General features: G+C 40.7%; 2 protein-coding genes across 3 annotated transcripts; one reads left to right on the top strand and one right to left on the bottom strand.

Annotated features, from left to right (window-relative positions):
* Window positions 1-2,004: 2,004 nt before the first annotated feature.
* LOC118408284 (trichohyalin-like) lies at window positions 2,005-14,891 on the bottom strand. 2 transcript variants are annotated; one of them, XM_035808969.1, is made up of 12 exons: window positions 14,776-14,891; window positions 13,320-13,462; window positions 12,079-12,248; window positions 11,432-11,613; window positions 10,675-10,881; window positions 10,111-10,319; window positions 8,627-8,759; window positions 7,456-7,623; window positions 5,772-5,893; window positions 4,979-5,137; window positions 3,662-3,847; window positions 2,005-2,104 (listed from the first exon to the last, which is right to left on the bottom strand). In XM_035808969.1, exons 2-12 carry the CDS (start codon window positions 13,455-13,457, stop codon window positions 2,045-2,047), a joined length of 1,734 nt encoding a protein of 577 aa, XP_035664862.1. In that variant the 5' UTR covers window positions 13,458-13,462; window positions 14,776-14,891; the 3' UTR covers window positions 2,005-2,044. The 2 variants fall into 2 exon arrangements, with proteins under 2 accessions (XP_035664862.1, XP_035664861.1); XM_035808968.1 differs by lacking the exons at window positions 13,320-13,462; window positions 14,776-14,891 and having other exon boundaries at window positions 12,079-12,590.
* Window positions 14,892-17,027: 2,136 nt separating this feature from the next.
* On the top strand, window positions 17,028-27,458 carry LOC118408279 (leucine-rich repeat receptor-like serine/threonine-protein kinase BAM1; the record flags this gene model as incomplete). The annotated part of the gene is made up of 8 exons (XM_035808964.1): window positions 17,028-17,369; window positions 22,271-23,271; window positions 23,801-23,938; window positions 24,417-24,720; window positions 25,427-25,572; window positions 25,846-25,895; window positions 26,720-26,875; window positions 27,376-27,458. Coding segments are annotated over exons 1-8 (2,034 nt in total), but the record flags the coding sequence as incomplete, so codon positions are not given.
* Between the last annotated feature and the right edge of the window lie 493 nt (window positions 27,459-27,951).

Below are 27,951 nucleotides of genomic sequence, written 5' to 3'. Positions count from 1 at the left end.
TATCCGCAAATTATACTTACTATGGGCTTTATATATATATTAAAATTTCTGATAAAGATGGTTTGTTTTGAGTGTCTATTTTTCATACATTTGTGCCCACTAGTATATCAAAGATTGAACCACTTTCGTATAATTATATAATAATCATACTTAGTTTTTACCATTGAAGTGACAAAATATGGCATCACAAGCAACAGTTGTCTTTTCTTCACTTGTATTCAAAGAGATGCACAAAGTTTAACAAGAAAAATAGTAGTTTAACAAGGATTACTCAACAACCCATGTACACTCAAATTTGGCAACCACACTGGTGTCTGAGTTCTACATTGCTGCAAAATGCAGCTAAAACAAGACTTAATAAAATTTACATAAAACACTTATACGAAGTAAATTGATATAATGTTACACACTAGATACAAATATAGACAAGTTGTTAACTGACAGATGTGCTATGATGTGGTTTAATTGCACATTTTAGTACAATTTTCTACAACAAGTACATTACATTAGACTGCAGTACCAGTAACTGTAATGTCATACTTGTCCAGGAAAAGATAAGAAATTCCTAAGGAAAAGACAATGAAGAAAATTCAATTCAGTAACACACATGTGCTTAAGACATACATGTATGATTTTGTAGAGGAAAATGGTAACAAGCCATTGATACTTCTATTAAAATTTTTTAATTCATAAGGGTTACTACCAGCAGCATATCAAAGCATAACAAGTGATTTGATACACGATTGCAATGTAATCCCATCAGTTGATGTCATCATCAAAATATATATTTTGTGGTAATATCTACAGTAAAAAAATAATACACATTACTTATTAATATGCAATTATTTCTTGTGGGGTACGGTTCTATACATACCATCTATTTTCTTTGTTATCAATTGAAGATTTTACAGTCTATTAAGTGATTGCAAAATAGCCAAGAATACATCATGAACCATAATATTACACATTTTCAACATTTCCTTATGCATGAAAAGCACACACAGTGAAAAAAACCCTAATATTTGTGGAAAGAAAATATTCATGTAAATCATTAATGTTGCAATAATCAGCATTATTACACAAATATTGTCTTGAATAAAATAATAGAGTACATTATGTTGCATGCAAGAAAGCAGCTTACAATATTTTGCACAATATCACTGGGTTTGAAATGACTTATCCTTTCCCAGTACACTTCTATGATAGAAAAGTTATATATTACAAATGATTTCAAACTTGATCCTAACGGCCCCTCAGATCATGCTATCTACAAAAGTAGTAAAATATTTAATTGCATTTAGATATAACGCTAATTCACCTTTATTCGCGAGGTAACCTATATTCGTTGTACCTGAAAACAGGATATCAGTAGGGATATCATGTTGATGGACAGTGGTTTCAAATTGCATTTTTTTCCATATAATGCAGTTTGAGACCACCAGACTTGATATACCGAAATACCCTGGTTTCAAAATACTACGGATAAAGGTTACCCCGCGAATAAAGGTGAACCAGCGTAACATCAAACATTTAATATGTACAGTCATCTGTTTAAAATGATACCTGATTATTGCATTTGATTATCCAAATAAATTTGACACAAGTCTGTAGAGACAATGGAAGAACAGTCACAGTGACTGTGATACTAGATGACCTTAGCATGAAAGTTCATCTGCATTGGTGAACAACATTATAAAAACACTGGATGAATTGGGACTTACCCCAAATTCTATGCTGAACTAAATACACCACCCCTGTTCATGGAAAAATGGCTCATTCTACTGCAAATTCCTTCACATGATGTCGGAGACATGTGACTGCAGCAGCTGGTAGTAACTGCCAGATAACCAATGTCGCCACCCGTCTCGGTTCAAGGTCAGGGTAAGTCCCAATATCTTGCAGTGTCGATTTTGTCAAATTTAGTCCTTTGTTCCCAAGGACACCAAATTATTTCATACTGTCCCTGACAAGACTTTTAGTGCAGTCAAAGTTGTTGGTTGAGATGAAGCTACATGCAGTTGTCTCCAGTCTTGTAAAAGACTCCCTACTCCTGCTCTTGACCTCTCTCCTTTTCCTCCTCTACTTCTTCAATCACTCCAACAGCCTGGAAGAAAAGGTCATCAGGAGTTAGACATGAGTGATTTAGGTGTGGATCGAATTCCATGGGTCCATGGGCAGGTGTTTGATCCTAAGATTGGCCCTAGCTCAGTTGAAAGGGATTGTCTGTGTGTGGATTATGTACCAGAGATAGGCATGTTAATGCATGCGGGTGGTGTTCAGCACCAAGGACAGGTGTGTTTATCTACATGTGGATGGAGTTCAGCGCTAGGGATAGGTCTGTTTATATGTAACTGGATGGTGTTCAGGAAAGGGGTGTTTGCCTGTGTGTGAATGGTGTTCAGCACAAAGGACAGGTGTTTTAGCCTATGTGTGGATGGTGTTCTGTACAAAAGACAGTTGTGTTTGCCTGTGTGTGGATGGTGTTCAGCACCAAGGACAGGTGTGTTTGCCTATGTGTGGATGGTGTTCAGCACCAAGGACAGGTGTGTTTACCTGTGTGTGTGGATGGTGTTCAGTACCAGGGAAAGGTGTATTTACATGAGAGTGGATGTTGTTCAGCACCAGGGACAGGTGTGTTTACCTATGTGTGTGGATGGTGTTCAGCACCAGGGACAGGTGTGTTTACCTGTGTGTGTGGATGGTGTTCAGTACCAGGGAAAGGTGTATTTACATGAGAGTGGATGTTGTTCAGCACCAGGGACAGGTGTGTTTACCTATGTGTGTGGATGGTGTTCAGCACCAGGGAAAGGTGTATTTACATGAGTGTGGATGGTGTTCAGCACCAGGGAAAGGTGTATTTACATGAGAGTGGATGCTATTCATCACCAGGGACAGGTGTGTTTGCCTGTGTGTGAATGCTGTTCAGCACCAGGGACAGGTGTTTTACCTGTGTGTGGATGGTGTTCAGCACCAAGGACAGGTGTGTTTACCTGTGTGTGAATGGTGTTCAGCACCAGGGACAGGTGTGTTTACATGTGTGTGGATGGTGTTCAGCACCAAGGACAGGTGTGTTTACCTGTGTGTGGTTGGTGTTCAACACCAAGGACATATATGTTAACCTGTGTGTGAATGGTGTTCAGCACCAGGGACAGGTGTGTTTACCTGTGTGTGGATAGTGTTCAGCACCAGGGACAGTTGTGTTTACCTGTGTGTGGATGGTGTTCAGCACCGGGACAGGTGTGTTTGCCTGTGTGTGGATGGTGTTCAGCACCAGGGAAAGATATGTTTGCCTGTGTGTGGATGGTGTACAGCACCAGAGACAGGTGTGTTTGCCTGTTTGTGGATGGTATTCAGCGCTAAGGACAGATGTGTTTGCCTGTGTGTGGATGGTGTTAAGCACCAGGGAAAGATATGTTTGCCTGTGTGGATGGTATTCAGCACCAGGGAAAGGTGTGTTAATTGTGCGTAGATGGTGTTCAGAACGAGGGACAGGTGTGTTCATTGTGGGTGGATGGTGTTCAGCACCAAAGTTAGGTGATACCATGCATTCTAGCGACAGTTTGTCCTCTTTTCACATGCAAAACTCTGTGCTTCGTGGTCTCATGCAGTGTGACCAGCAGCGAACCATCTGATATCATGGGTAAGTCTCCTCGAGTCTTACCCATACATAGAAGGTTGCTGCCCCCCCACTGACATCTCGGACAGAATCCAGATCGAACTGGTCCAGGATTTCTTTCGCTCGCGCCGCGGCCGCCGGCGGGACCTTCATGGGATCGCACTCCAGGACTCGCCGCTTCAGCCCATCCTTCCCGGTCTTACCAACGAGTGCTTGGATAAGCTTCCAGTTCTGTAGACAAAGAAAAAGAAAGAAAATAAACAAAACTGTCCCGTTATTGTCTCATCATTAGAGTTGGACAAACAAAAGAATGACAGAAAGAAGGAACCAGTTGGAAGTAGAGAAAACAAGCAATATATTTTGAAACACAATTTGAGTTAACTTTGTACTTAAATAAAATACAGAAATTTAAAAAAAGGTTGAGAAGGACATCAATGGACATCAATGAGTGAAACGAATAAATGAAACATGCCCCCAAAAAATCATGCTTGCAAACTTCTTGAGTTATTTTCTTCCAAATTCTCAAACAAAACCAGCCCCTGCAGTTCCCATAAAGCTGCTAGGGTGTCCACACTAACTACCATTCAAGATCATGATCATGATCATACTATTTTTGATTCCACAGGCATCTCTTTTAAACAAAGGTACAGGGGCGCTGCGCCCTCATGCCCTGACCATGCGCCCCCTTACCCTGGGAAGCAGATCCTCTGGCAAGCATAAAATTCTGATTGACCACTCAGAGGGATAACATCTGGCCAGTCTTCAACTGTGACCTGTCTGATTGTAATTTTGGTCCCTAGTAAGCCATAGAATACTCAATTTAACTTAGAATTATCAAAAACTGCACACCCTGGTAGAGAGATCCTTATCTCCCCTACTTGGTGGCTCTGCTCAATTGCAGTGCTCACCCTTGCAATATGTACAAAATATGAAAACCTACAAAGATATGAAAACATAGATACTGCAAGGAGATTTGCATTCTCCTATGCAGAGGGACCACAGTCGTGTCAAAACTCCCTGGGGTCACCTCTGCTTTTTGACGCACTCAGATGAGTTACTGACCGCCCTTCTTATGAATATTAATGAGCTTACCCTTATATGGGCAGTCAGCCGTTAGGGTTTGGGCGTAGGAAGATGGAGCTATGTAAGACGTAACATGATTGGCTGATAGCTTCCCAGCGGCCTTTGCGAGATGGCTTCCATAAACAGAAAGCCCAAGAGATGCCTATTCTCTGATTGGCTGACAGCTGGTTTTTGGCGACAATCACAGTAACTGCTGGTAGGCCATGAGATAGCAGGGCCCCAATAGGCTGAGTCAGCTAGCCGTTGGGGACCTTGCGTAGGAGGATGGGAGATTTGTACCTTTGTCTCCTTCTCCGGGTTGCCTAGCAACAGATAGGTGGCGATCATGACCTGGTGGACGGCGGCGGGTGGTTTGGAGTAACTGCGGATCTCCGCCACGGTCGACTGTTTCAGGTTCTGAACCTCCTGGCGAAGTCGCTCCAGTCTCTTCAGTCGAACCTACAGAACAAAATGTTTGCATTTAGTATATTCATTACACCTACCTACCATAGGTAGGTAATAATTGATATAATTGATTAAAACATAATTGATTGAAACATGTTTGCAGAAGAATCTCTTAAAGTCATGAATAAAAAGCTGCTGCTAACTTATGTTGTATGTCATGTAACTTAAAGTCAGCTACCGTGGCTATTTTAGAGATCTAACTTGTAAAAACCTAACAATTTTTTAACAAAGATAGGAGGGGGCCACGTTGAGTTTATATTGTCTTTCAATTGCACATTTCAATTCTCCCTTTTCTAAGTCTTTATGTTAAAAGTTAAGTAACCAACATAGCTTCTATATGCCATCATAAAGTCAAGACCATAGCAGTTCTGCTGCAGTACCAGGGTCACACACCAGATGGCTTAAAACCGACTGTGACCTTTGTCTTCTCAACTCCTAACCCGCATACCAAACATCACTATAATCCATCCAGAGGTTTTAAAGTTATGCTGACCACAAATATCCGGAAACAACACAAATTGAATACAAACACAGACAGACATGCACAGTCATACACAAACACACACACCAAAAACAATACCTTCATTTTCCATGGGAGGGGATAAATCTATATATATATAACACATACCATGAGTTTGTTTGCTTGTATCATTTCCTCAGGCATGTCCACCTCAAACCCTCCCTTCTTCACTGCAGTCACAGCCTTCTCCAGGTCCGGCAGTTTCCTCTTCTTCATGGCATCAACAAGAGCTGAAAAATCAACAACATGTGAGCAGCTGGACAAAAAAATCACCATTTGTTCTACTAACTCCAGGCATTACAGGGTCTGCATACTCTTTTCAGTGAGGCGGTCTATTTCAATTGCAATTTCCTGTAATTCAGAGGGAAAGCTGTCTTTTTCACGCAATTTGTAGTAAAGCGACCAAATTTTTTGTAGTTGCCTTCCTCATTTTAACATAATACATTAATTTTGCACTTCTTAATCAGTGAAATTTTATAGCTCAAGAATTTTCGGACACTTTGACCATCTCAAATTCATTCCTCATTGTAAACAGCTCAAAGAAGAAAGTTTCAGGAGAATATCTTTTTTTTTTGTTAATACTTGCCAATAAAAGACAAATGCTACATGTATGTGCATTTGAGCTAAGATTCATTGAAATGCAAATCAAGGACACCAAGATGGCTGCCAGCACTTTTCTGCTTCGCTGAGTATTTTTTTCTTTTTTTGATTCTCCTGTCGATTTGACAGATGAGGAGGCAGACAGGCATTTGCCTGTTTTGCCTGACCTGCACATGACTTTTTATGGTGAAGGAGGGGTGTGCAATTCCTTCTTCACTCTCTCTTCTATTGGAGCACTAAGTCTCACAGGGGCAACTGTATGCAACGTGTGAGGCGGCTCCAGCAGATGCAGCTTTGTTGTTCGGAGTATCTGTCTCCTAGGAGGACTTCCAACCAAAGATGTAGGGGGTTCCTCCTACCCCGACTCGTGTGTCATGGCGGGTGGGTCATGCCCGAACATGCCCCTATGGCCTGTCGCTTCCACAATTCGCTGAGTATTAGGCCATGTTAATTTGACTATAAATGTGTATGGATGACAGCCTTTGGGAATCCTAAAACTGATGTGATTGTGCAAAGAAAGAAAAATTGGCCAAAACAAAGTTGCCTTTGGTATGAAATCTAAGACAGTGGTCACAAAGGTTGAAGAAACAACTAAATACACAGAATACCGAACAATAGATTTCATTTTAAGTTGTTGTTCTTTCACATTTTTTGCTTTGAATTTGCAACTTTACTAATTTGCACTCTATGACATCACCATCCCATTTTCTGTTTCATTTCAATTTACAGCATATGAGCTCATTTCACAGCTGCTAAATTGTACTATTCACAGTACAGTGTACAAAATAATTTTCTGAGCCACAGTTACCTGGTTGCACAGTGTGCAACCTTAGGCTAAAGCTAGGTTGCAAATTTGAATTTAAAGTTGCACCACCAAGTTCTCTAACTTCTGAAAAAAAGGTCAGGTACAATACCTGCATACATACATTATACCTTTTACTATGAATCATATTACTATAGATCCATTTTTTTCTTCCAAGTATATTGACATCAAAATCAAGTTTTGAGGCTCAAAATCTAGGTTGCGCCCTGTGCAACCTGACTTTAGAAGTAAGTTGCAATGTGCAAGTGTGCTAGTGGTATTTTGCATGCTGCAGTATGGTGGAAAACAGTCTGTGATGCACATGTGATGTTTTCTATATAATCAAATCAACATTGCCTACAGTTAGAGAAAACACTCTGACTTCCTGACCTCCCTTAGCCTGGTGCATCCTAATTAGCCTCTCTGCTGCGGCCAAGTCTCCGTCTGTGTCCTTCAACTTGGCCTTCTTGAACTCCTGTATGGCCGTCTCCAACTTCTTCTTCTCCTTGGACTTGACCGCGACCTTGAGGTTGTTCCTGATGCGGGACTCTCGCTCAGCTGATTAGAAGAACAAGTCAATAACAGTCAATAAGGTGTACATTTTGTATTTGAAGCCTTGGATTCAAAACTGTCTAAATGTGATGCTCATGTATTCAATGCATTATGATTACTGATTTAACAGCTCAATAAACTCCTTATTTGTAATATGTAGGTACGGTCAAACTCTAGAAATGGATCAGATAGCCATTGATATACAGCCAAACCTGTACAAGTGACCACCTCTACATAAGGACTAGCTGACCACTGATATACATGTACAGTCAAACAACTAGCAGGGCTCGAAAGACTGGGTGCATGTGCACCCAGGTGCACCCAAAATTGGAGCTGACTGCACCCAATTATTTTCTGTGGGTGCACAGGGTGCACCCAAATATTTTCTTAGGTTTATGTATGGAAAGATATCATGTATACATCATATTCTTGACATCTAAGTGTTAGAAAGATAACAAAAATGTCTGTCATGTTACTTGTTTAAGACTTTGATAGCTTGTAAGAAAGTTTTGTTAGTAGTTTTTTTTACATTCTACTTAAATTTAAGTGGTACACCCAAAAATATTTTGGTGCACCCAATTTTTTAAGCTGGGTGCACCAGTGCACCTAATCCCAAAAATGAATTTCGAGCCCTGACTAGGGACCACCTAATATATACAATGTAATATTAAAGGACTGGCCAATGCATTGAATATGATGTGACTTTTTTTGGTTATCCCTTCCATTGACACAAAAATTGAGAATTCCTGTTTATAGTGACCACATGTCCATATAGACTAGATTCTATTAATCTTTTGATTGGTGTTGTCAACCCTTTTTGACTGTAACTGCAACAAGGAATTTTAACCTAACAACTGTTTGTGGCTTAAATCAAACAAATTAAACGTCTTCTTGTTGAAAATTGTGTCACATTGGAATATTGTGCACTGTAGTAGTCAAAGGTCTTTCAATGATTTATTGAAGACTGTTATTAACTTATTGTAAAAACTTAGATTTGTTTAGCACACACCTTTGGCTTTATCCTCAGCCTTCTTCCTGGCCTTTTCAGCAGCTTCTTTCTCCTCTGCAGTTTTTGCCTTCTTGGCAGCTTCCATGGCCTCTTCTGCCTCCTTCTTAGCCTTGTTCTCAGCCTCCTCTGCTTCCTGTACCACATCAACCATACATCAGTTAGCATGGATCCTCAGAAGCCTGGCTATGCAGGCTATAGCCTGTGTTTTATAATCTCTTATTATCATGGGCTGATTTGCCTCCCTGCTACAAGCTTGTGGCTATACACCTCTAACTCAAGAGAATCAATTACATTTTCGGAACAACCAATATAGGACAATCCAAAGCTCAGTTTAATAGTTGAAACTCAGGGGAAACACTGGAGAAACACACCCAGCAGAAGAGGAGATATCTCCTGTGTGTATCTTTGCTTCTTTCCCTTTTATAGTCCAAGGGTTCTTTTTAGGCTTCATGTCCGAATGTTTTCCTTGTCGCCAATTAGAGATTTGTCATTCCAAAGTGTTTTTCATGAGTTTCATGGTAATTAATCAATCCTAGGAGGAGAGCATAGCAGACAGCAGGCTGGCAGGTCCTTGTGTTTCTGTGGGTGGAGCAACTGGTCACGGATATTAGCTAATAGTATGTTTTACATAGGGTTTTACATTATGTATCCTTCAGTCATGCATTGGAATCACAATGGAAAAGTGTTCCAGTATGTGTCTACTGTATGATTGAGCTTTGCGAGGGAGTCCCCATGATACAGGTGCATTTCAAGTGTACAGCAAAAGCCATGCAGCACTTCACACCACTTGAGAGAGATTCTTCAAACTGCAAGACATGCAGATGTGTCAGATCAACCATTTATATGTGATAAAATGGGCTCCACCCCTAGATGGTTGCCAAAATTTATTTTTGGCAATGACATTGGGTGGAGCCCATATAACCATCTCCAGGTACATTAAGAATTTGAGCACAGAAGCACACTTCCTGGACAAGTCAAAAACATGTTGATGCAACCAGTATTAGAACTTACTGTACTCTCAGGGTCTATTGGGTATCCTGTGTCCATTGTTAGAATAGAAATTGTACATGAGATATTATAAAGATAATCATAGTATTACAGTTACTGTGTTAGATATATGTGTATCATTCAAGGGGTCATGATCACACAAAGTCATAAATTTCAGACACACACACAGACAAACTCGCGGTCACACACACTTTAACAATGAACTGAATATCATTCAAACAATAACTGTGTGACATTTGCTAAAAAAGATAATAAATTAATGCTTTTTTTCCAGTCATACTAAACAGCATTTTTGCTGACAGACACAAAAATTCTGGACAGCTCACATAAAGAGCAATGTTGACAATCAGACTAAGTAAGACTTCTTAAAAATACAAATGAAATTTTGTCCCAACATGCTGCTACAGTTTAGCCATCTACAACGTTGACCGGTGACGTAAATGAACTTTCAAGACTTGAACACTAATAAGACATACCTTAGCAGCCACCTCAGCATCCTTGGCCTCCTCTAACTCCTTACTTCTCTGTTCCTGTCTGGCCTGGGCTTCAGCCTCCAGTTTGAGCTGGATCTCCTGTGCCCTTTTCACCTCAATTAGCTCTGCCTGGCGCCGACCCTCCTCCTCTTCCAACCTCCTCTGTTCTTCTAACCTCTGCTTTTCCTTCTCTGCTTCCAGACGTTTTTTCTCTATATTAGAAACAATAATATTGTTTTATAGTAGGAAGTCCTATAGGCCTAGGAAAAAAATGTTGTGTTTCCTGTTCCCTACCTACCCTAGAAAAACCTGCCAACCCTAGACTTTTTTGGTGGGCAGTGGAGTCACATAACATAGCTTCCACTTAGAATTTTCATTCAGCCTGCTTCCTATTGAAGTAAAAACACTGCTAAGTAATGTCCTATTTTGAAAAACGAAGGATAAATGTATTCTATATTTGAATTAAAATCAAAGCTTGACATTGCAAGACAAGTGTTCTCATACATTTCATGCAATTTCCAACAACATCGGATATATGAAATTATATCTTTCTGACAACTTCCATACCTTTTTCTTCTCTTTCTTTCTCTTCTTCCAGCTTCTTCTTTTCTTTTATCTTCTCTTCTTCTTTCTGCTTCATATTTCTCTCCTCCTCCTTCTTCCTATTTTCTTCTTCTTTCCTTTTTTTCAATTCTTCAGCTTCTCTCTTTTTCCTCTCATCGTCTTCTCTCTTCTTCTGTGCAGACCTTTGTTCTTCCCGACGTCTGAATTTCTCTGTTGACAAAACAAGAAAATGGCAATGATCATAGTTCTATGGAGCTGAGGCTAGTTCATCTTTATCCGTGGAGTAATGTACAATATTCGTTGTTGTTTAAGGCGGTACTTAGGGATATCAAGTTGACGGATGGTAGTGTGAAGAAGTATTTTCAAAATATTACAGGTTTGAAACCACCGTCAGTCAACTTGATATCCCTGAAATAAATTTGAATAAAACATATTAATATAAAATATATATATAGATTACCCCACGGATAAAGGTGAACCTAAAACGTTACTTGAACCTGACATAGAAGGGGAAATATGCAGTGCAGTAAGTTGGAAAGAAATTCAAACTTAAAACGTCAAATTAGTTTCCATACAATCTCACAATCTGTTTTGAAATGGGCAAATCCTCTTCTAAACTGTCCCAAATTCGAATGAATTGACACTAAGCATTGAAAATAAATTGATATTTAAAAACAGTATATGACGCTAGTTCACCTTTATCCATTATCAACAACAACAACAAAAAATTGAAAAATAAACAAACAAATTTTTCTCTCACCCTGTGCTTGTTGTTCCTCCTCCAGTTTTTCCTTGAGTACCTCCTCTCTGTTGGGGATGTTACACAGGTCCACCTCGATCTCGGAGAAACTCACGCCGCTGTCCGGGAGTTTACGGGACTGCAGAAACTGCTGCCACTTCCTCTTGGAGAACAGGCTGCCGTGTACAGCCTCAAACATAAATCTGCAGAACAGGAATAAAGTAACAATGTACGTAAAATGAACTAGTCCTATACATTGCATCTGTGTCACAACCATTCGAAGGGTAGCTCAATTGTCCATTTGAACTAAACTGGTTCAATATCACTTTTACTCATCACTTTGATGATTAAGAACTGCATATGAACTGCTTATGAATGCACAGAGATCATTATCATCATCATCATCAAAGATGAAAAAAGTTTTACAGACAGCCAGTCAGAAACCACCTACATGTACTAATAGCGACTAAGTAAGGGTGCTACAAACGGACAGTACAGTCATTTTTGGTAGATTTAACTGTATTTACCCTCTGGATATCTTTGATTTCACAGCTAAAACAAAATGGAAATGTGACTTTGCAATGGAAAAACTTTTTTGATATTGTAAAATTTTGCTGTAACTTATTCCTGGAAATATGTTTAAGACCTTAACAGAACAACACACGTACCTGGCTTGATCAGGTGTTACAGAGTCAGTGTGCCCATGGTCCAACAGGCTGAACTCCCACTTCAGGTCCTGTAGGAGGAAGTACCTCCTGTCCATCTCCTGTAGTACATCATACAGCTCATCCTCCTCACAACCATCTCCTGCACACACGCACTGGATGGAGGCCTCCACCTGTAGGTACAGGTACAGGGTAATCATTATCTCCTGTAGAACATCATACAGATACATGGTAATCATTATCTCCTGTAGAACATCATACAGCTCATTCTCCTCACAACTATCTCCTGCACATACACACTGGATAGAGGCCTCCACCTGTAGGTACAGGTACATGGTAATCATTATCTCCTGTAGAACATCATACAGATACATGGTAATCATTATCTCCTGTAGAACATCATACAGCTCATCCTCTTCACACCCATCTCCTGCACACACTGACTGGATAGAGGCCTCCACCTTAGCATAGGGAATCAAATACTTGTGTTCAATTATCATGATATGTCACATGCTGTACATGAATTTATGTCATACCTGGGCCGTGATAACGTTTGAAACAACATGTCGAATTCTATCCTTTTTATGAGTATTTTGGCAATTAAATCTGTGTTTTCTGACGTACGACATAAATAAAATACAACACGGTGTATTCTGTATCACCCTTGGTCCCAGTCCTCTTGCAGGTCGGGTTGGTAACTGGGTGAAACGGAATATACTGTGTTGTATTCTATGTTCAGGCTGAATTGCTTGGAACTTACAATAGGTGGCATCTGTATGTAGCAGTTGCCATTTGGTGCCAAACTCAGATTACCTAAACACAACAGTAATTGTGCCAAGTGTCTAGGACTGTGGGTTTTGAACCACTCACAAAAAAAAGAAAGAACCCCTAAATATTTGATACATATGTGGTGGGTTCTTTAACGAGCTTGAGGCATGGCTCTCTTCAAACATGGGATCTCCACTCAACCTCCTATTTGAAGAACGGTCCTAACTAAACCTAAATACTTTACACCTGAGTGAAGTGAGGAAATTGGTGTTAGGTCGATTTCTCAAGGGCACAATGTCATAACATATTAGAGGATTCTGACCCAGGATCTCTGTGTTTTAAGCCAATCATAACACTATCCAGCTTTCAAAACTTGAAAGTCATCACTCAAAAATCAAACATGTGAGCTAAACAAAACATCACTGTCAATTAATTTAAATTCTTCTCTCTTACTGTTACAACTAAAATGTATTAACCTGCTGTAGACTGATGCCCCCCTGTCGAATCTCAGCATGAAGCCCCTGTAGTTGGTGTGTGTTCAGGTACCCTGCCATCGGTCTTCTGGCACGGAAAACCTGCTGGATAACGGCCTTGCGCTCCGCCAAGGTTCCCATGATGCCTGTTGGCTGAAGATGCAAAATATTAGCCTTCATGCAAAAATGTTGCTGTGGACACATTCCTGTACAATTCCTAGAATTCTTGCAGACTGAACACAATACTATACCATTAGGCTTGCCCCTGAGGCGTCGCTAAAAATCTCACCTAGATGGCCTCAGCTAGGCTAATATTGATAAATGCTACAACTGAAATGGGTACTCAAACTCAAAGGGGATTTAGGCTAGCAACCCCTCCCTGTAAAACTTATACCTGAAGCAGAAAGGCCAAAGAAGCTTGCTGTCCTACATGTATGTCCCACTACACTAGTCTCCTTGGCTAGACTTTTGTAGTGACAGTGTTTATTTTTTGAGGAGAACTGATTTGCGATTTTGAGGATGGGCTAAGGTTGCTCTATGCTGGAAAAGGGAGTTTAGGTTGTGGCAAAGTCATTTCCTAGCACATAGAACTTTAGCCCATATTGATAATCCCAGTTTAGCGCTCCCCAAAACGTAACACTGCCGCTGCAAAGGGGGCTTAATCACACTACAAGGTGAACAATAGTAATGAAGTACTGTAGTTTTGTGGCAGGCCACGTGACAAAATACTTCGAACAGGTGTTTTTATACTGGCAGTCATGTTCGAACAGGTGTTCTCATTAATGTTCGAACAGGTGTTCTTATAAGTACTGTTCGAACAGGTGTTTTGAATAATGTTCAAACAGGTGTTCTTATGAAAGGTTTTGAACAGGTGTTTCGGAAACATTCTTGCGACAGGTTTCGAACACCTGTGTTCTTTTTAGTATAAAAGGTACCGTTATCTGTGATATGCAGATAAATTAGCAAATGTTTTTAAAAGCATAAAACGGACATTGCATTAGCACACCTATGGTGTCTTAACACAAACAGTGTAGGTACGATGCCTAATTTTGGAACATTTCCAAATTCACTACACTAAATTCACTAACTCTACTAATGTGTAGGAACATTTAGGAATGATCTGATACTGAGTTAAAACTCCAGTTTAGGACATAGCTAATCACACTAGTGATATCTAATAGCTTTAGCCTTTCCTCGGGACGAAAATAAAAACCACAGAATGTTCTCAAACTAATGCACAGGTTAAGAAATTGCTCACTTCTAGTTTGAAACTTCCTGGTTCTGGTCAGCTAAAAAAGTCGCCCCCCTCCCCCTTTCAAGAAACTACGATTTTTGTCAACTCACCGGTCACAGATGCACACAGTCCAGTGATAAACCGTATACACAAACGACAAGTTAGAAGGCAAACGTCTCCATAAATTTCAAGATTTAGTTCAGCGGGCTAAAGGAGATATTTTACCTGGAAAATGACGTCACCAGAAGCTGCTGCCTGGCAACGGGAAGCTTCGTGTCAGTTTCTGGGTCAGGACTGCACGTTTTGCGGTAGGTGCGGTTTTACGACAGTATCACTGAGTGCAATCTTCAAGCAGATGTTGGATGTCAAAATCGTATTTCTCGAGCTACATGTTCCGCAAATCATCTTTCTAGTTTAGAGTGTTTCTAAGCCTTTCTAAGGTCGGCAATGCACCGGAAGGATTTGAAACGTTGCGATTTTACCTTTCTACATCTACTTGGATTTTATAATGATTAGACTGAGGGACTCAAGATATAACCAAGCAGATGTAAGGACCCTGTTAAACGCCTGTGTTTGCAGCATTTTAGTGCTTCTTTCTAAAATCAAACTTTTTAAAGGTTCTAGAATGTCAAGGGATAGGTGAGGTGAGGTGAGAATGTTTTAAAAAATAAACCTAAAACGCTTAAACTAAGCCGAATTCTTACTGTGATGCTTGGACTTGGAGATTACTAAATAAATCATTATCTTCGGCAAGAAGATTATGTTTTCAGTCATGCCAGTTGTGTGGCGCGTATGTAGGTTAAAAACATAACTCGAGATGCTGATTATATTTGGTATTTTATCAGCGGCTGTGGAATGGAAGGTATAGTTCAAAAAGTATTTACCTAGCACTTTCCGTTGGTACTGCAGCGGACTGAATATGTTTGTGTGTATGTAATTTGTTTGCAACAGACATAAGTTGAAAAGTTTTGAATGGGACTGCATGATATTTGGTGGATATCCGGATGCATAGAGCCGCTATTAGAGGTTGCAAAAAGGAAGGCCAAGTTCAATAATGAGCCTCCTTGCGGAAGCTACGATACTACAGCAGAGTTTTGTTTTGAACGCACTTTTTATTGTTATATTTGGAAGGCAATAACTCTAGCACTCCTTGTCGTCTTTTACTTTGGAATTGATTTCACATTCTCTGACATATTTTTTTAAAACCAGTTTTCCTATATTTTTTTTCTAATCTACGGAGTATATTTGCTTATTTTGCAGCTGGTTCGTACGATTTACACTATGGCAACAAAAACTGTACTTTTTTTTCAAACGCCCGAAAGGCGAAACGGACAAAAATTGATGCGCGCGTGGACGTCATCCATATAATCGAATCAACACGGCCTTACCTTACATTTGAACAATACGTGAAGACTTCGAGCTATCAGAATTTCCGTATTTGCTCTTTCATGCACCTGATGACAAACAGTGGGCTGCTCCAAAATATAAGGGGGGGGGGTGGGGTGGAAGAGGCTGGATTGGAAATACTTTAAGGTGGTAGGGTTTGGGCATCTGGGTTGGTACTAGGGTATACGTAGAGTTTGGGTCAATTTAGGATTGGGAGCTACAGCTAGGGAGGGTTTGGGCATATGTATTAATACTAGGGTAGGGTTTGGGTCAATGTTGGATTGGGATCTAGGGAGGGTTTGAGCATCTGTATTGGTACTAGGGTAAAGTTTGGGTCAAGTTTAGATTGGGAGCTAGGGAGCTCGAGGGTTTGGGCAATTTTACTATGGATGGTTGGGCAATTTTGGATTGGGAACTAGGGAGGGTTTGAGCAATTTGGATTGGAGACTAGGAAGGGTTTGGCCAATTTTAGATTGGAACCTGGGGGGGGGGGGGTTGAGAACTAGGGAGGGTTTGGTCAATTTTGGATGGGGAACTAGGTATAGGGAGGGTTTGGGAAATTTTGGATTGGAACAAGGGAGGGTTTGGACAATTTTGGATTGGGAGGGTTTGGCCAATTTGAATTAGGGTAGGGTGTGAGCCATTTCTCAGAATGTGACCTAGCATAGAGTAAGGAAAAAACTGATTTTTCATCTCTTCCAGCGCCCTCCACATTTATATTTTGGAACAGCCCAAATGCCATTGCATGCCGAAGTCCAAAGACCACCAATGTCACGCAGACACAACACATTAGCTGTTAGCAAGTTTTTTGTTTGACCATTTGACCGAAAGATAACCTCTGCGGCTCCTACCGGGTGCAAAAATTACCCTCGGCGGCAGAGAGTTCAATCTACCCCGAAGAGACCCTGGCTAAGCCCCGATAGACCGGATACTAGGTTCGTTCAGAAAAAAAAACATGCTTGAAAAAAGAACGAACACTGGAATTTGAAGGAATTATACGGTCCACGAGTACAAATGAGAAAAACCTCTATGTGTATAAACAACTAAAACATTACATTACATTTGAGTTATAAATAAGCATGATTACATCATTGTGATATCATTTCCTTATTGACTTTCCACTATACTATGCGTCAAATTCTTTGAAAATGGACCGGATAAAACGGCCGTCCTGAATCGCAGAGAAGCAAGACAGTACTCTTTAAGTATTCTACGTCTTTGGTCGCTAGTATCAGTGCTTGTCGTGTTTTAACAAAGTTCACAACACAGAATATATCATGGACAATATGACCAGTTTGTCCAAAGGTAGGAAAAGTATCGATTTGGGGCGTCTATTTTCGAGAGACGCACGCGCAGAAAGAAAGCTAGCTGTCGGCCCAGTGTATGGTCCAGTCAAGGTTAAACATCCAGCCCTACTTTTAACATCAAAAACCGTGAGTATTCTGCAGTTTATTTTTCTGGGGGTAACCTAACGCTTGTGCACGTTTATCCGAGGGGTAACCTATATCCATTGTTTGAAATGACAGGGTGTTTAGGAATAGTTCAAAGACAGTCGCTTCAAACTGTTTTTTTTTAAAGCATTGCAATTTGAAACCACCGTCCGTCGATTTGATATTTCTAAATGCCCTATTTTTAAAGACAACGGATATAGGTTACCCTGCTGGACTAGCGTTATATGAAAAAAGAGTTGTGAATAGAATTGATACGCATAGCGTGACAGAAATGACTTAAAATTTGAAGTGAGCAAATTTTCGAACGATTGATTTATGGATTGGTGTTCGCCACAATAAATATATTGATGTGTTTTGAAAGCCATATGGCCATGTTCACATATTCATAATTTTATCATTTGCCAATGGCCTCGAATTTCACAGTACTATATTTGGCCCATATAGTTATATTTCAGCCATACCTTAGGTATGGTGAAATATATTGTATTCGTAATGTTTCTTCTTTCTTTCTTCTGTCAAATCTTCAAAACGCTTCATCTCCGCTGTTCCTGGACCGAATGACCTTTTTTTTCATATCTGCCTCTAAAATGATTTTATTGAGGTTTAAAAGTCATTTCTTACCAAAACGGTATATTTTGGCCCCCTGTTCCCTGGTATTACAAGTGAATGACCTGAAATTTGGTATAGAAAGGCAAAAGATAGTTGGTAACATGATCCAAGTAAAATTTTTGGCATAAAGTACTGTAAAATGATTAATTTCAGCACTTTTCTGAGGGGAAATTGTTTTTTTTTAAATACGCCCCTAGAAATATGGAGACATTTCATCTGAATGTGAAAATGTTATAATTTGTGCAGTTATTAAAATATCTGAGGTGAGAAGACATCACCATGCCCATGTAAACCCCTTAAGATTTCCCAATTGCGAAAATAGATTGTTCCAAATTTACAAAATCTCCAAACTTCAAGGGCAATGTAGGAGGGATGGGTGGGTGTGGCTGTTCACCAATTGCTTAACTTTTGCAATATCTGTGTATAGATAAAGTCGATTCCAAGTCACCTTGAGGGTTGCCATTGTCATCATTTACAAATGTTTTAAATTATTTTCAACTACATGTCTAGGAGATTTTTTACTTTGGAAATATTTTGAATGCTATCTGAACTCTCTAAATATATTCCCTGGGGTGCAAAACCTTTGAAATATTCACGATTTGGAACAGAATACTTCTAACAGTTTGTAAATAATGGTGACAGCATTTTGCCATGATTTACCATTTTCTCCCATTTTTGTAATGTTGGGTCAGTGGGCTAGAAAGCAAGCAGTTAACTCATCCTTGCAAAGTATGGTTGGGTGTCATGTCAAAGGCCTACCACAAAGGACCCACCAGTGCCCATCAGTGAAATCTAAAAATATGCCAGGCAGACAAAAGAGGCTAACTTTTATGGGGCAATAAATTAATTCTACCATTTGGCAAGGTTAACCATTTTTTGCAAATATTTCTAAAAGTGAAAGAATCCTGCAGATGTTTTAAAATTGTTGTAAATAAAGATATTTTTGTGTGATCTCTTTCAAAATATTTCCAAAGTATTCAAAAGAAAGCAGTTAACACATCCTTGCAAAGTATGGTTGGGTGTCATGTCAAAGGCCTACCACAAAGGACCCACCAGTGCCCATCAGTGAAATCTAAAAATATACCAGGCAGACAAAAGGGGCTAACTTTTATGGGGCAATAAATCAATTCTACCATTTGATTCAAAATTCCATATCAATTTTTTTGAAGAAAAAAATATAACCGTTGGGGCTTACATATTCTTTTATTCAAAATGATTCCAACTTATTACAATTATTGTCTAAAAACCCTTGTGGTATCTCAGAATAGACTCTAGACCACCTCTATATTTTAGAACTCGAATGCGCATCTGAACAAAAATTTAAGTTGGTGCTAGTATCAGGATCCCTTATTTATATCAGTTGTCATGTAGGTTTAGATCCCAGTTGCACCGGTGCCCGTCAGGGATGTAGTCCCGGCCGGGCTACGAAGCCACAAATTTGTCCCGGTGGACCGCCGGATACCGGGGGATACCCCTTGATGTTCCCACGGGTAGGTCACGGCGTCTATTTGTAACCCGGCCCCGGGTTCATTTTAAGTCCGACTTAGATTCAACTCGGTGCACGGTCGGGCCCAAAAATTCTCCGGAACCCCAAGGTGTCCCACGGGGACACGTAAGCTCACACCCAAAAGTACCAAAAAACAGCCCGTCAACTGCTCGGCAGGGCCCTTTTTTCCAATTGGGACCTAAATATAACCTAACCAGGGTTCTGATAGTACCCCTCTCCCGCGGCACAAAAAAGAGACTAAATCGTAACCCTTCTGAGTTAGCGCCCCCCCCCCCCTAAAAACAGCCCCGTTCGAAGACTGCAAGTAGAGTATTAAGTAGACTATTAGCCATAGCCCCACAGTTCATTTATCTATTTTTTTCTAATTGTTGACAGGTCCATTGTCTTTGATTATAACGTACTTTGCTACAACATTTCGTGACGTCCAAGGTTCGGTTCAAAGAGTCACGTTACAAAATTGATCTGCCGACTAAATGCACCTGTCACTGAAAAACAAATTGCTATAGCTTGTAGTCAGAATGTTTCTTTTCAATATCATCCATCGAAAAATCTTTTAAAATTGATTTTAACTGATGTAAATAGATTTGAATTCAACTTGCGAAGACAATACGTGTTCCTGTTACTTTGTCAATACGTGATACTCGCCTCTATACTAAGTGTAACGTTTTAGCAAAAGTTATATTGTAAGGCTTGTGAAATTCATTTTTGAATTTTTAAAGAATTCACCCGAATACGGTCTCAAATCTCGCGCTCTCTCACGAGAAAGGGGTGGGTTTGCGAGATTTCCTTTAGGCCACAGCAACCAGATTTTATGGATGACATCAGCGCGATCATTAATGTTCGCCTGATTTCAGTAAAAAAAAACAATTTTTTTGGAACAAACAACATTTTGGAGATAGTCAACATGACGAGAAACTGTCCAAATGGGAAAATTTGTTCTGTTTATATAGCCTAATAATTGTACATTTAGAAGTGACACTACCAAGCTAGCCATGACTGTAGTTATAGAAGTTTAACTAGTTGGATAGTTGTAAAACTGGCACCACGAATGTAGTTGCTAACAAGGTAAGTGATACCAGTCTACCACACTAGCGTCACAGAAATGAATGTACTACCATGTTTTGTCACTTCAATTCTTGTTACAACATTTATGGTGTCTATTTTGAAAAATTTAGCCATCTTGTTTTTTTACCCTTTTCTTTGCCCTACCTTGTTATTTTTGCAGACTGCATAGAATGCCTTCCATGAAATTTACTTGCTGTGGTCTTAGGTTCCAAAAAAAACAACAACTTTACTTCCTTATCGGGCTGCGTCGTGAGATGGTACATGGAGATGTAATCCTTTTAATGGATTTAGATCGCAAAGTTTTCACAAAGTGATTAACATGTTTTTATAAACATCATAGCTAGAGAAGAAAAACAACTTCGCCATTGTGTGGAAACTTTACCTTGCTTGTTTGCAGATAGCTTAGGCCATATTGACTCGATTATATGGATGACATCCTCTGTGAACCCCAAAACTGATGCAAGCGTGCGAATAAAAAAGTTTGTCCAAAAAAGTTGCCTTCGTTATGAAATCAAAGTGGTTTGGAAGGTTGAACAAATGACTGAAAACATACACACGGGGCATGGTATAATGTACAATACATTCTTCATTTTTGTCCTTTCATGTCTTCTTTGACTTTGGAATCTACGTTGACATTCTATGATATTACCAGATCGATGATTATGATATTACGTTTCTGATATCGTTTTGTGATCAACGATATATATTTGCTCTCATTTTATAGCTGCTTTTTGCGATCTACAGTATGGTTCAAAACTTTTCTTTATGGAAAAGGCCGAAAATTGTTGCAAGCGCGGATGCCATCCATATAATCACATCGACATGACCTTAGGTATATTTGGCCGTGCTAACAGTTCTGGTATATATGCATTTAGGTGTATAGGGTATGTTGTATTATTGCAATTTGGACTGAGTCATCAGAAACACCCACCGAAGTCCGGTTTGCGGTGTGACCTACTAATAGGTGGGCAAACTATTTAAAGTTCGTCGTGACTTTTGGCGTTGCGTTCAAAGGTTGTCAAGCTATAGGAGTTTGGAGTAAACATTAGGTTTGTTTGGCTCATAACCAAGAGGTCCTGGATTCAAATCCGTTGATGCAGCAACCGATCTTTTGCCCTTGGAAAAGATATTTAACACGACTTCCCCCACTTCACTAAAGTGGAGTTGAGTACATAGCTTCGGTTTTCGGTTAGGGTTTTCCCTCGGATAGAAAGTTGCCTCGAACAAAAATGAGTCTGCTATTCTAAGACTGGTCGCTAGGGGTTCTGAGCACAACAGCTAACTTTTATTTAACACCCAAACACAATGACCAAAGATTGTTCAGAACACAAGATATCAAAACATGAACTTATGCTGCAGTGCTAAGGGAGGCCGCTAGGGGCCCAAAACCTAACTTACTTCCAGTTTTCGTCACACCTCGCCAACACACCAAGTATGACACCAATCATTTTAGCCATTCTTGAGTTATCTTGTTGGCACACAGACGCTAGTGAAAACATATTTCATGGAGGTAACTAGGTTTCAAACAGGACGCAACTGGGACACCCTGATTTCAAACCCTGAATCTCTGCCTATTTGATATCTAGTTTATATTCACCTATCAAATGCGATCTAGCTAAATCATACAGAGACGTCGACAAATATTATATAGTTATACAATGCCGCCACATATTCTCATAGTACATCCTTTATAATTACACAGGCCGGAAGATCTAAGATGGCGGCAGGTCTGAACCTACAACCTCAGACGGTCAACGGTCGACTCAAACTTGACTTGAGTAACCAGGGTCTGACGTCCATTCCGGATGAGGTGTTTAACATCACTGATCTTGAGATTCTCAACGTGTCCAACAATAAACTGACTAATATACCGGACGCGATCAATCGCTTGCAAAAACTTCACTGGTTGGATGCTGAACGCAACATGCTAAGAAAGCTCCCAAGAGGGATTTGTTCTCTGTCTAACCTGGAAGTGTTGATTGTCAGTAACAACGAACTTTCTTCACTGCCACCTGAGTTAGCAAAGATGAAGAAACTAACCAAACTGTACATCCACGATAACTATCTAAAAGAGATTCCGCCAGTCGTTTGTTCTATGTCCAACCTTGAGGTGCTTACGGTCGGTAAGAACCCCTTAAGATATCTTCCAGAAGGCATCACGCGCCTTACTGGGCTGAAAAGTCTTGATATCGCGTCTTGCGTCTTTAGAGAGTTCCCAAGACAGGTGCTAAAACTGAAGACACTCGAGAAACTATTTGCTGGACAACATCAGGGCAGAATGTTCCACGTAGTTCCAGATGAACTGGAGCAACTACAAAATTTGTGGTACTTGTCTTTGTCGAACAACAACCTCAGAACGCTACCGAGCACAATGAGGTACCTGCACAACCTACGTGAGGTCTACCTAAGGAACAACCAGTTTGAGACGATTCCTGAAGTTTTGTGCGATCTACCGGAAATGAAGAAGCTGGACATAAGGAACAACCAAATCACGAGGCTACCCAGTAGTCTTCACCGAGCAGACAAGATGGAGGACTTAAAGGTTACTGGTAACCCCTTGTGGTACCCTCCTCAGTATGTGTGTGACCACGGAACCAGAGCTATACTGATCTATCTGAAACAAGAGGCAGAGAAACGGAATCTACATTCAGACAACACCCCAGAAGCTACGAGGGACCATTCACCAAATGGGCTATGGACTGGGTGAGCATTGGCCAAGTCTCCATTACACACTGTGTGTGTGTGTGTGTGTGTGTGTGTGTGTGTGTGTGTGTGTGTGTGTGTATGTATGTGTGTGTGTGTGTGTGCGCGTGTGTGTGTGCGCGTGTGTGTGTGTGTGCGTGTGTGTGCGTGTGTGTGTGTTTGTGTGTGTGTGTGTGTGTGTGTGTGTGTGTGTGTGTGTGTAGATGTCTGTGTTCTTGACCTACTTTAGCCAGAATAACTTCACAAACTATAGATGGACTGACAAATGATATTTGATATGTGCGTAGCTCTTGGAAAGATAAAGGTATATACATATGATGAAATTGGGTCTACTAGCGACTTCTTATTGTATTGCAGCGGAAGCGGATGCAAAGACATCTTCAGTTCTGAACATGTCTTTGTCTTGTTCCAACTAAAACTACATATTCAGAATCTACTCTATACTTTCTTTTAGTGAGTCATCAGCATTACCCGAAAGACGGCCTTCTTTGGATCTTATGACTGTTGATGAAAGCTTTCCTGTCATCAGCTACGGACGGCTTGACTTCCCCGAGCAGCCTTACCTCGGACATGGCGGGTTCGCCTCCGTAGAGATGGCCTATCACCCGGACTGGAAACAAAACATCGCCGTCAAACGTCTACTTCCTCATCATCAGATACTGGGAAGGTTAGTTCAAAGTTGACAACACTTGGTTACCATTTTCCTCCTACGCAGAGACATCTAAAGGTGCCAGCAAACCGCCTCTTGTCCGTACTCTGCTATCTCAACCGTCAAGTTCAGTTCCTGTGGGCGTCGCCACAAACCAGTTGTCAGCCAATCCGAGAATAGGCCTTTCAGTTTTCAAAAGGGATCTCGCATATGTAAGGGTAAGCTAATTAATACTGGTCGGTCAGAAACTGATGGTGACGGTTGAGATAGCAGAGTACAGACAAGAGGCGGGTTCTTGGCGCCGTTGGATGTCTCTGCGTAGGAGAATGTTGCTTGCTTGCTTGTAACTTGCTTGTCTTTGTAAATGTATTCGATTTGCTGCAATGTGTTAGCCCTACGTCTACAGGATATGAAATACAAACAAAAATGGTATGATCCTTAACAAGGTGACCACGTTCACAAGAACAAACGTTTGCCTTCTTCGCTACTATACCAGTGAGCGAGAGTTGCTGTACTCAGAGGCGAGGAAGCTGAACGTTGGAAGTCGTTCTGCCTACGTCATCAGTCTGCTGGGTGTCTGTCTGGAGCCCCACTTCGCCATCGTGATGCCCTACATGGAGAACGGCTCTCTGGCCGAACTGTTGGCGCTGAAGGATGTGGACGTGCCCTGGGCCCTGAGGTGGAGAATGGCGCACGAGATCTCCCTGGGGATGACTTTCCTGCACAACCAAGACCCAAAGATTCTCCACTGTGATCTGAAGACTGAGAACATTCTACTTGATGGTGACTTCCACGTGAAGGTACGACATGACATCTATTGGTCATTGATTATTGCCTGTACTGACTTATGCTACGGAAACATTTCCCCCGGGGCCCGTAGGGGTGTGGCCGGGCTCTAAAGCCACGAATTTGTCCCAGTGGACTGCTGGATTGCGCGGGGTTGACTCTCGGTAGGTCACGGCGTCTATATGTGGCCGGGTCCCGCGGGCTCATTTTAACCACGAGTTTAAAAAAAATCCGGGGCCCGGCCGAGCCCAAATATAATGAGTATTCACAGTGTGTCCCACGGGTCTACATTGGGAGCACGCCCGAAAGTGCAAAATAAAACAGCCCCTTTTCACGCTTCTAGTAGCCGTTCCATTAGTCAGACACCTAAAAAACCAACATCTCTATGTCAGGAGAACTGTCAACATCCTAATCCTGTTGATTGATGCTATAATATGGACCAATAAATGTCCTACTGTCTGTTATCATTGTGCTGGTTTCAATAGTGACAGTGATAGATAATCCTGAGCTTTTATCGTTAGTTATGCGAGTCTCTTTCTCCAGATAGAGAGGGGCTACAAGCTCTTGGAAAGGTATCCCTGACAGTGAGAGATTGTGTGACAGGGCCTAATATAAGATTGCAAACACTCTCCTATGTGTAGTAAGATGATTTTACAAAGATACAGAACGACCTTTACAGATATATAAAAATTATAAAACGTTATGAATTTTTTTTACTAGATTTCAGACTTCGGCCAATCAAAGTGGAAGAGTCAGTCACGTGTCCTGACTGGAACGAGCCCCAAGGGAGGCACAGTCACGCATGCGCCGCCGGAGTTCTTGTCAGACATCAATCTCGTTCCCACCGCCAAGTTTGACGTGTACAGGTACCGGAAACATTAAATTTGTCCTGAGCTTCACTTGGAATAATAGACGTAATGCGCTAGCATCTACATATTAACTACAAACAGCAAACAAATGCAATAATCTTAAAGTTTTCTTACATCCTTGGCTAGAATTAAGTCTCCATTCGTGTAACGTTCTCGTTCTTGAGAATAGGATCTTCCTTTTCTTACACAAAAGTGTAACATCTAAAAAAAAACGCTGCTTGTGCATTCTAACTTGAAAATCCTCTAATATGGATATTGTCATGATTACAGCTTTGGAGTACTGCTGTGGGAGATAATTACAAGAGACGAGCCCTACAAACGTGAGTACATAGTTGTTGATCTATGAACAATAGTATTGTATATGTTTTTTGGTGCTCGGCACTTTAGTTCTAAGAAGAAGATCTAGTTATGTTTGCATTGATGATGTTCAGCACCAGGGACAGAGCTACTTGTGTATGCATTGGTACTGTTTAGCACTAAGGGCCATGTTAGTTGTGTATGTATTGATGGTGTTCAGAACCTGGGACAGGTCTAAGTTGCGTATGTATTGACGGCGTTCAGCACCAAGGACAGAGATAGCTGTGTATGTATTGATGGCGTTCAGCAACAAGGACACAGTTAGTTGTGCATTGATGGCGTTCAGCACCAAGGGCAGGTTTAATTCTGTATGTTTGTATTGATAATATTCAGCACCAAGGACGGGGCTAGTTTTGTATGTATCTATAGTAGTGTACCAAGTACCAAGGATGGGGTTAGGCTAACGTCACATTTCCACAAGGGGGCCCGGCCGGGCAGTTTTGGGGGAAAGAAACGTACGATAATAAAGACAACGAAAACTTAAGACGGACCAAAAATAATTCAACAGCAAGCCTTGTGCATATTCATTGGCATAAACTTTACTTTTTCGTTACCGCAAACAGCCCGGCCGGGCCCCCGAAAGGAATAGTGACGTAGGCCTTAGTTGTGGAGATATTGATTGTGTTCATCACCAAGAACAGGGATAGCTGTTATCGTGTTGATGTCGTTCAGCGCAGTGTCATTTTACATGCAGAATTCCCACCTTTTCCCCAAGCAGCGTGTGAAACTAGTTGCTTTACTGTATATAATCAATAAAATTCTTTACTATCACCACTCTACCATGCAGATGCAACAAAGGCGGAACTCATCAGCGTTGCCGTGACCCAGGGCCAGCGGCCTGACATGTCCCTGGTCCCGACACAGCCACAGGACGTGAACATGGTCAGCAAACTGATGCAGAGGTGTTGGAGGCAGAGGCCGAATGATAGACCATCATTCAAAGGTAAGAACGTCGCTAGATGTATATCAAGCTATCTACTGTACTTTTGCACTGGTCCCAACACAAACACAGGATGTTAACACGGTTAGTCAACTGATGCAAAGGTGTTGGAGGCAGAAGCCGAATGACAGACCATCATTCAAGGGTAAAAACGTCGCTGTAATTATTTCCAAATTTTCTTTAATTAAGACAGAAGAAGACAGTGTGGCACTGCACTTAAGTTATACATTTTAATGTATAACTTAAGCGCAGTGCCGCACTGTATACTTAAAAGTATTACTATATACTTAAAAGTACTACTGTATACTTAATACTTATCACAGTGGCACATACAACGGACAAACAGGTAATAAATGTAGCACCATAGCCTATTAAAGGCTATAGGGGCAGTGGGGTGGGGGTGGGGGGCGTTGTGGTACCCTGGATGCTATATCTTGTATCAAAGCGTTTTTTGAGAAGAAAATTATAATTTTTAACCATCTGCCATGTCTTCAACCTTATAGAGTGTGAGGATGAACTACGGGATGTGACTAACAGCTCCAGCAAGGAGGATGTTCTCAAAGCCATCATTCGCTTACAGAAGAAGGTACAGAAATAAACTTTCCATTCTATGGGATTTTGTAGCTTTCGTTTAACACAGGCAAATTAATTATCTCGCATTTTCGGTTGCACATCCGTCGAATTTCGATTTTAGGAACACGTGACTTGAGTAATGAATCGTAATTGCCTGACAGCCTATATCGGCCCCCGTCTCTGCAAAAGAGTATGCCAGCCGACACTCAATAGAGACAAACTAAAAACTCCAAAAGGGATTGAACTAACACAGATGAGCTTTCATTCTTATACGTTCCAGCCTCTTTGACAGAAAAATAAGTTATTCTATTGCAGTTATGTGCGATCATTTATTCTTTCTAATCGGAATTTTTCTTTTCGTTACAGGCTCTGAAGCATAAACATTCTGTGTGATAAACCTGTTTATGAAATGGATGTAGTCTTAGGTAGAGTATTTAAAAAAACATACCAAAGATCATGGGATCCGTCAACCCCATCTTGAGATACTCTCTTTCAAAGTCTGAAAC

This window comes from Branchiostoma floridae, unplaced genomic scaffold, assembly GCF_000003815.2.
Source record: "Branchiostoma floridae strain S238N-H82 unplaced genomic scaffold, Bfl_VNyyK Sc7u5tJ_1564, whole genome shotgun sequence".
Classification (NCBI taxonomy): Eukaryota; Metazoa; Chordata; class Leptocardii; order Amphioxiformes; family Branchiostomatidae; genus Branchiostoma; species Branchiostoma floridae.
The sequence above is the reverse complement of the archived record's forward strand: the minus strand, read 5'-3'. Positions and strand labels throughout refer to the sequence as shown.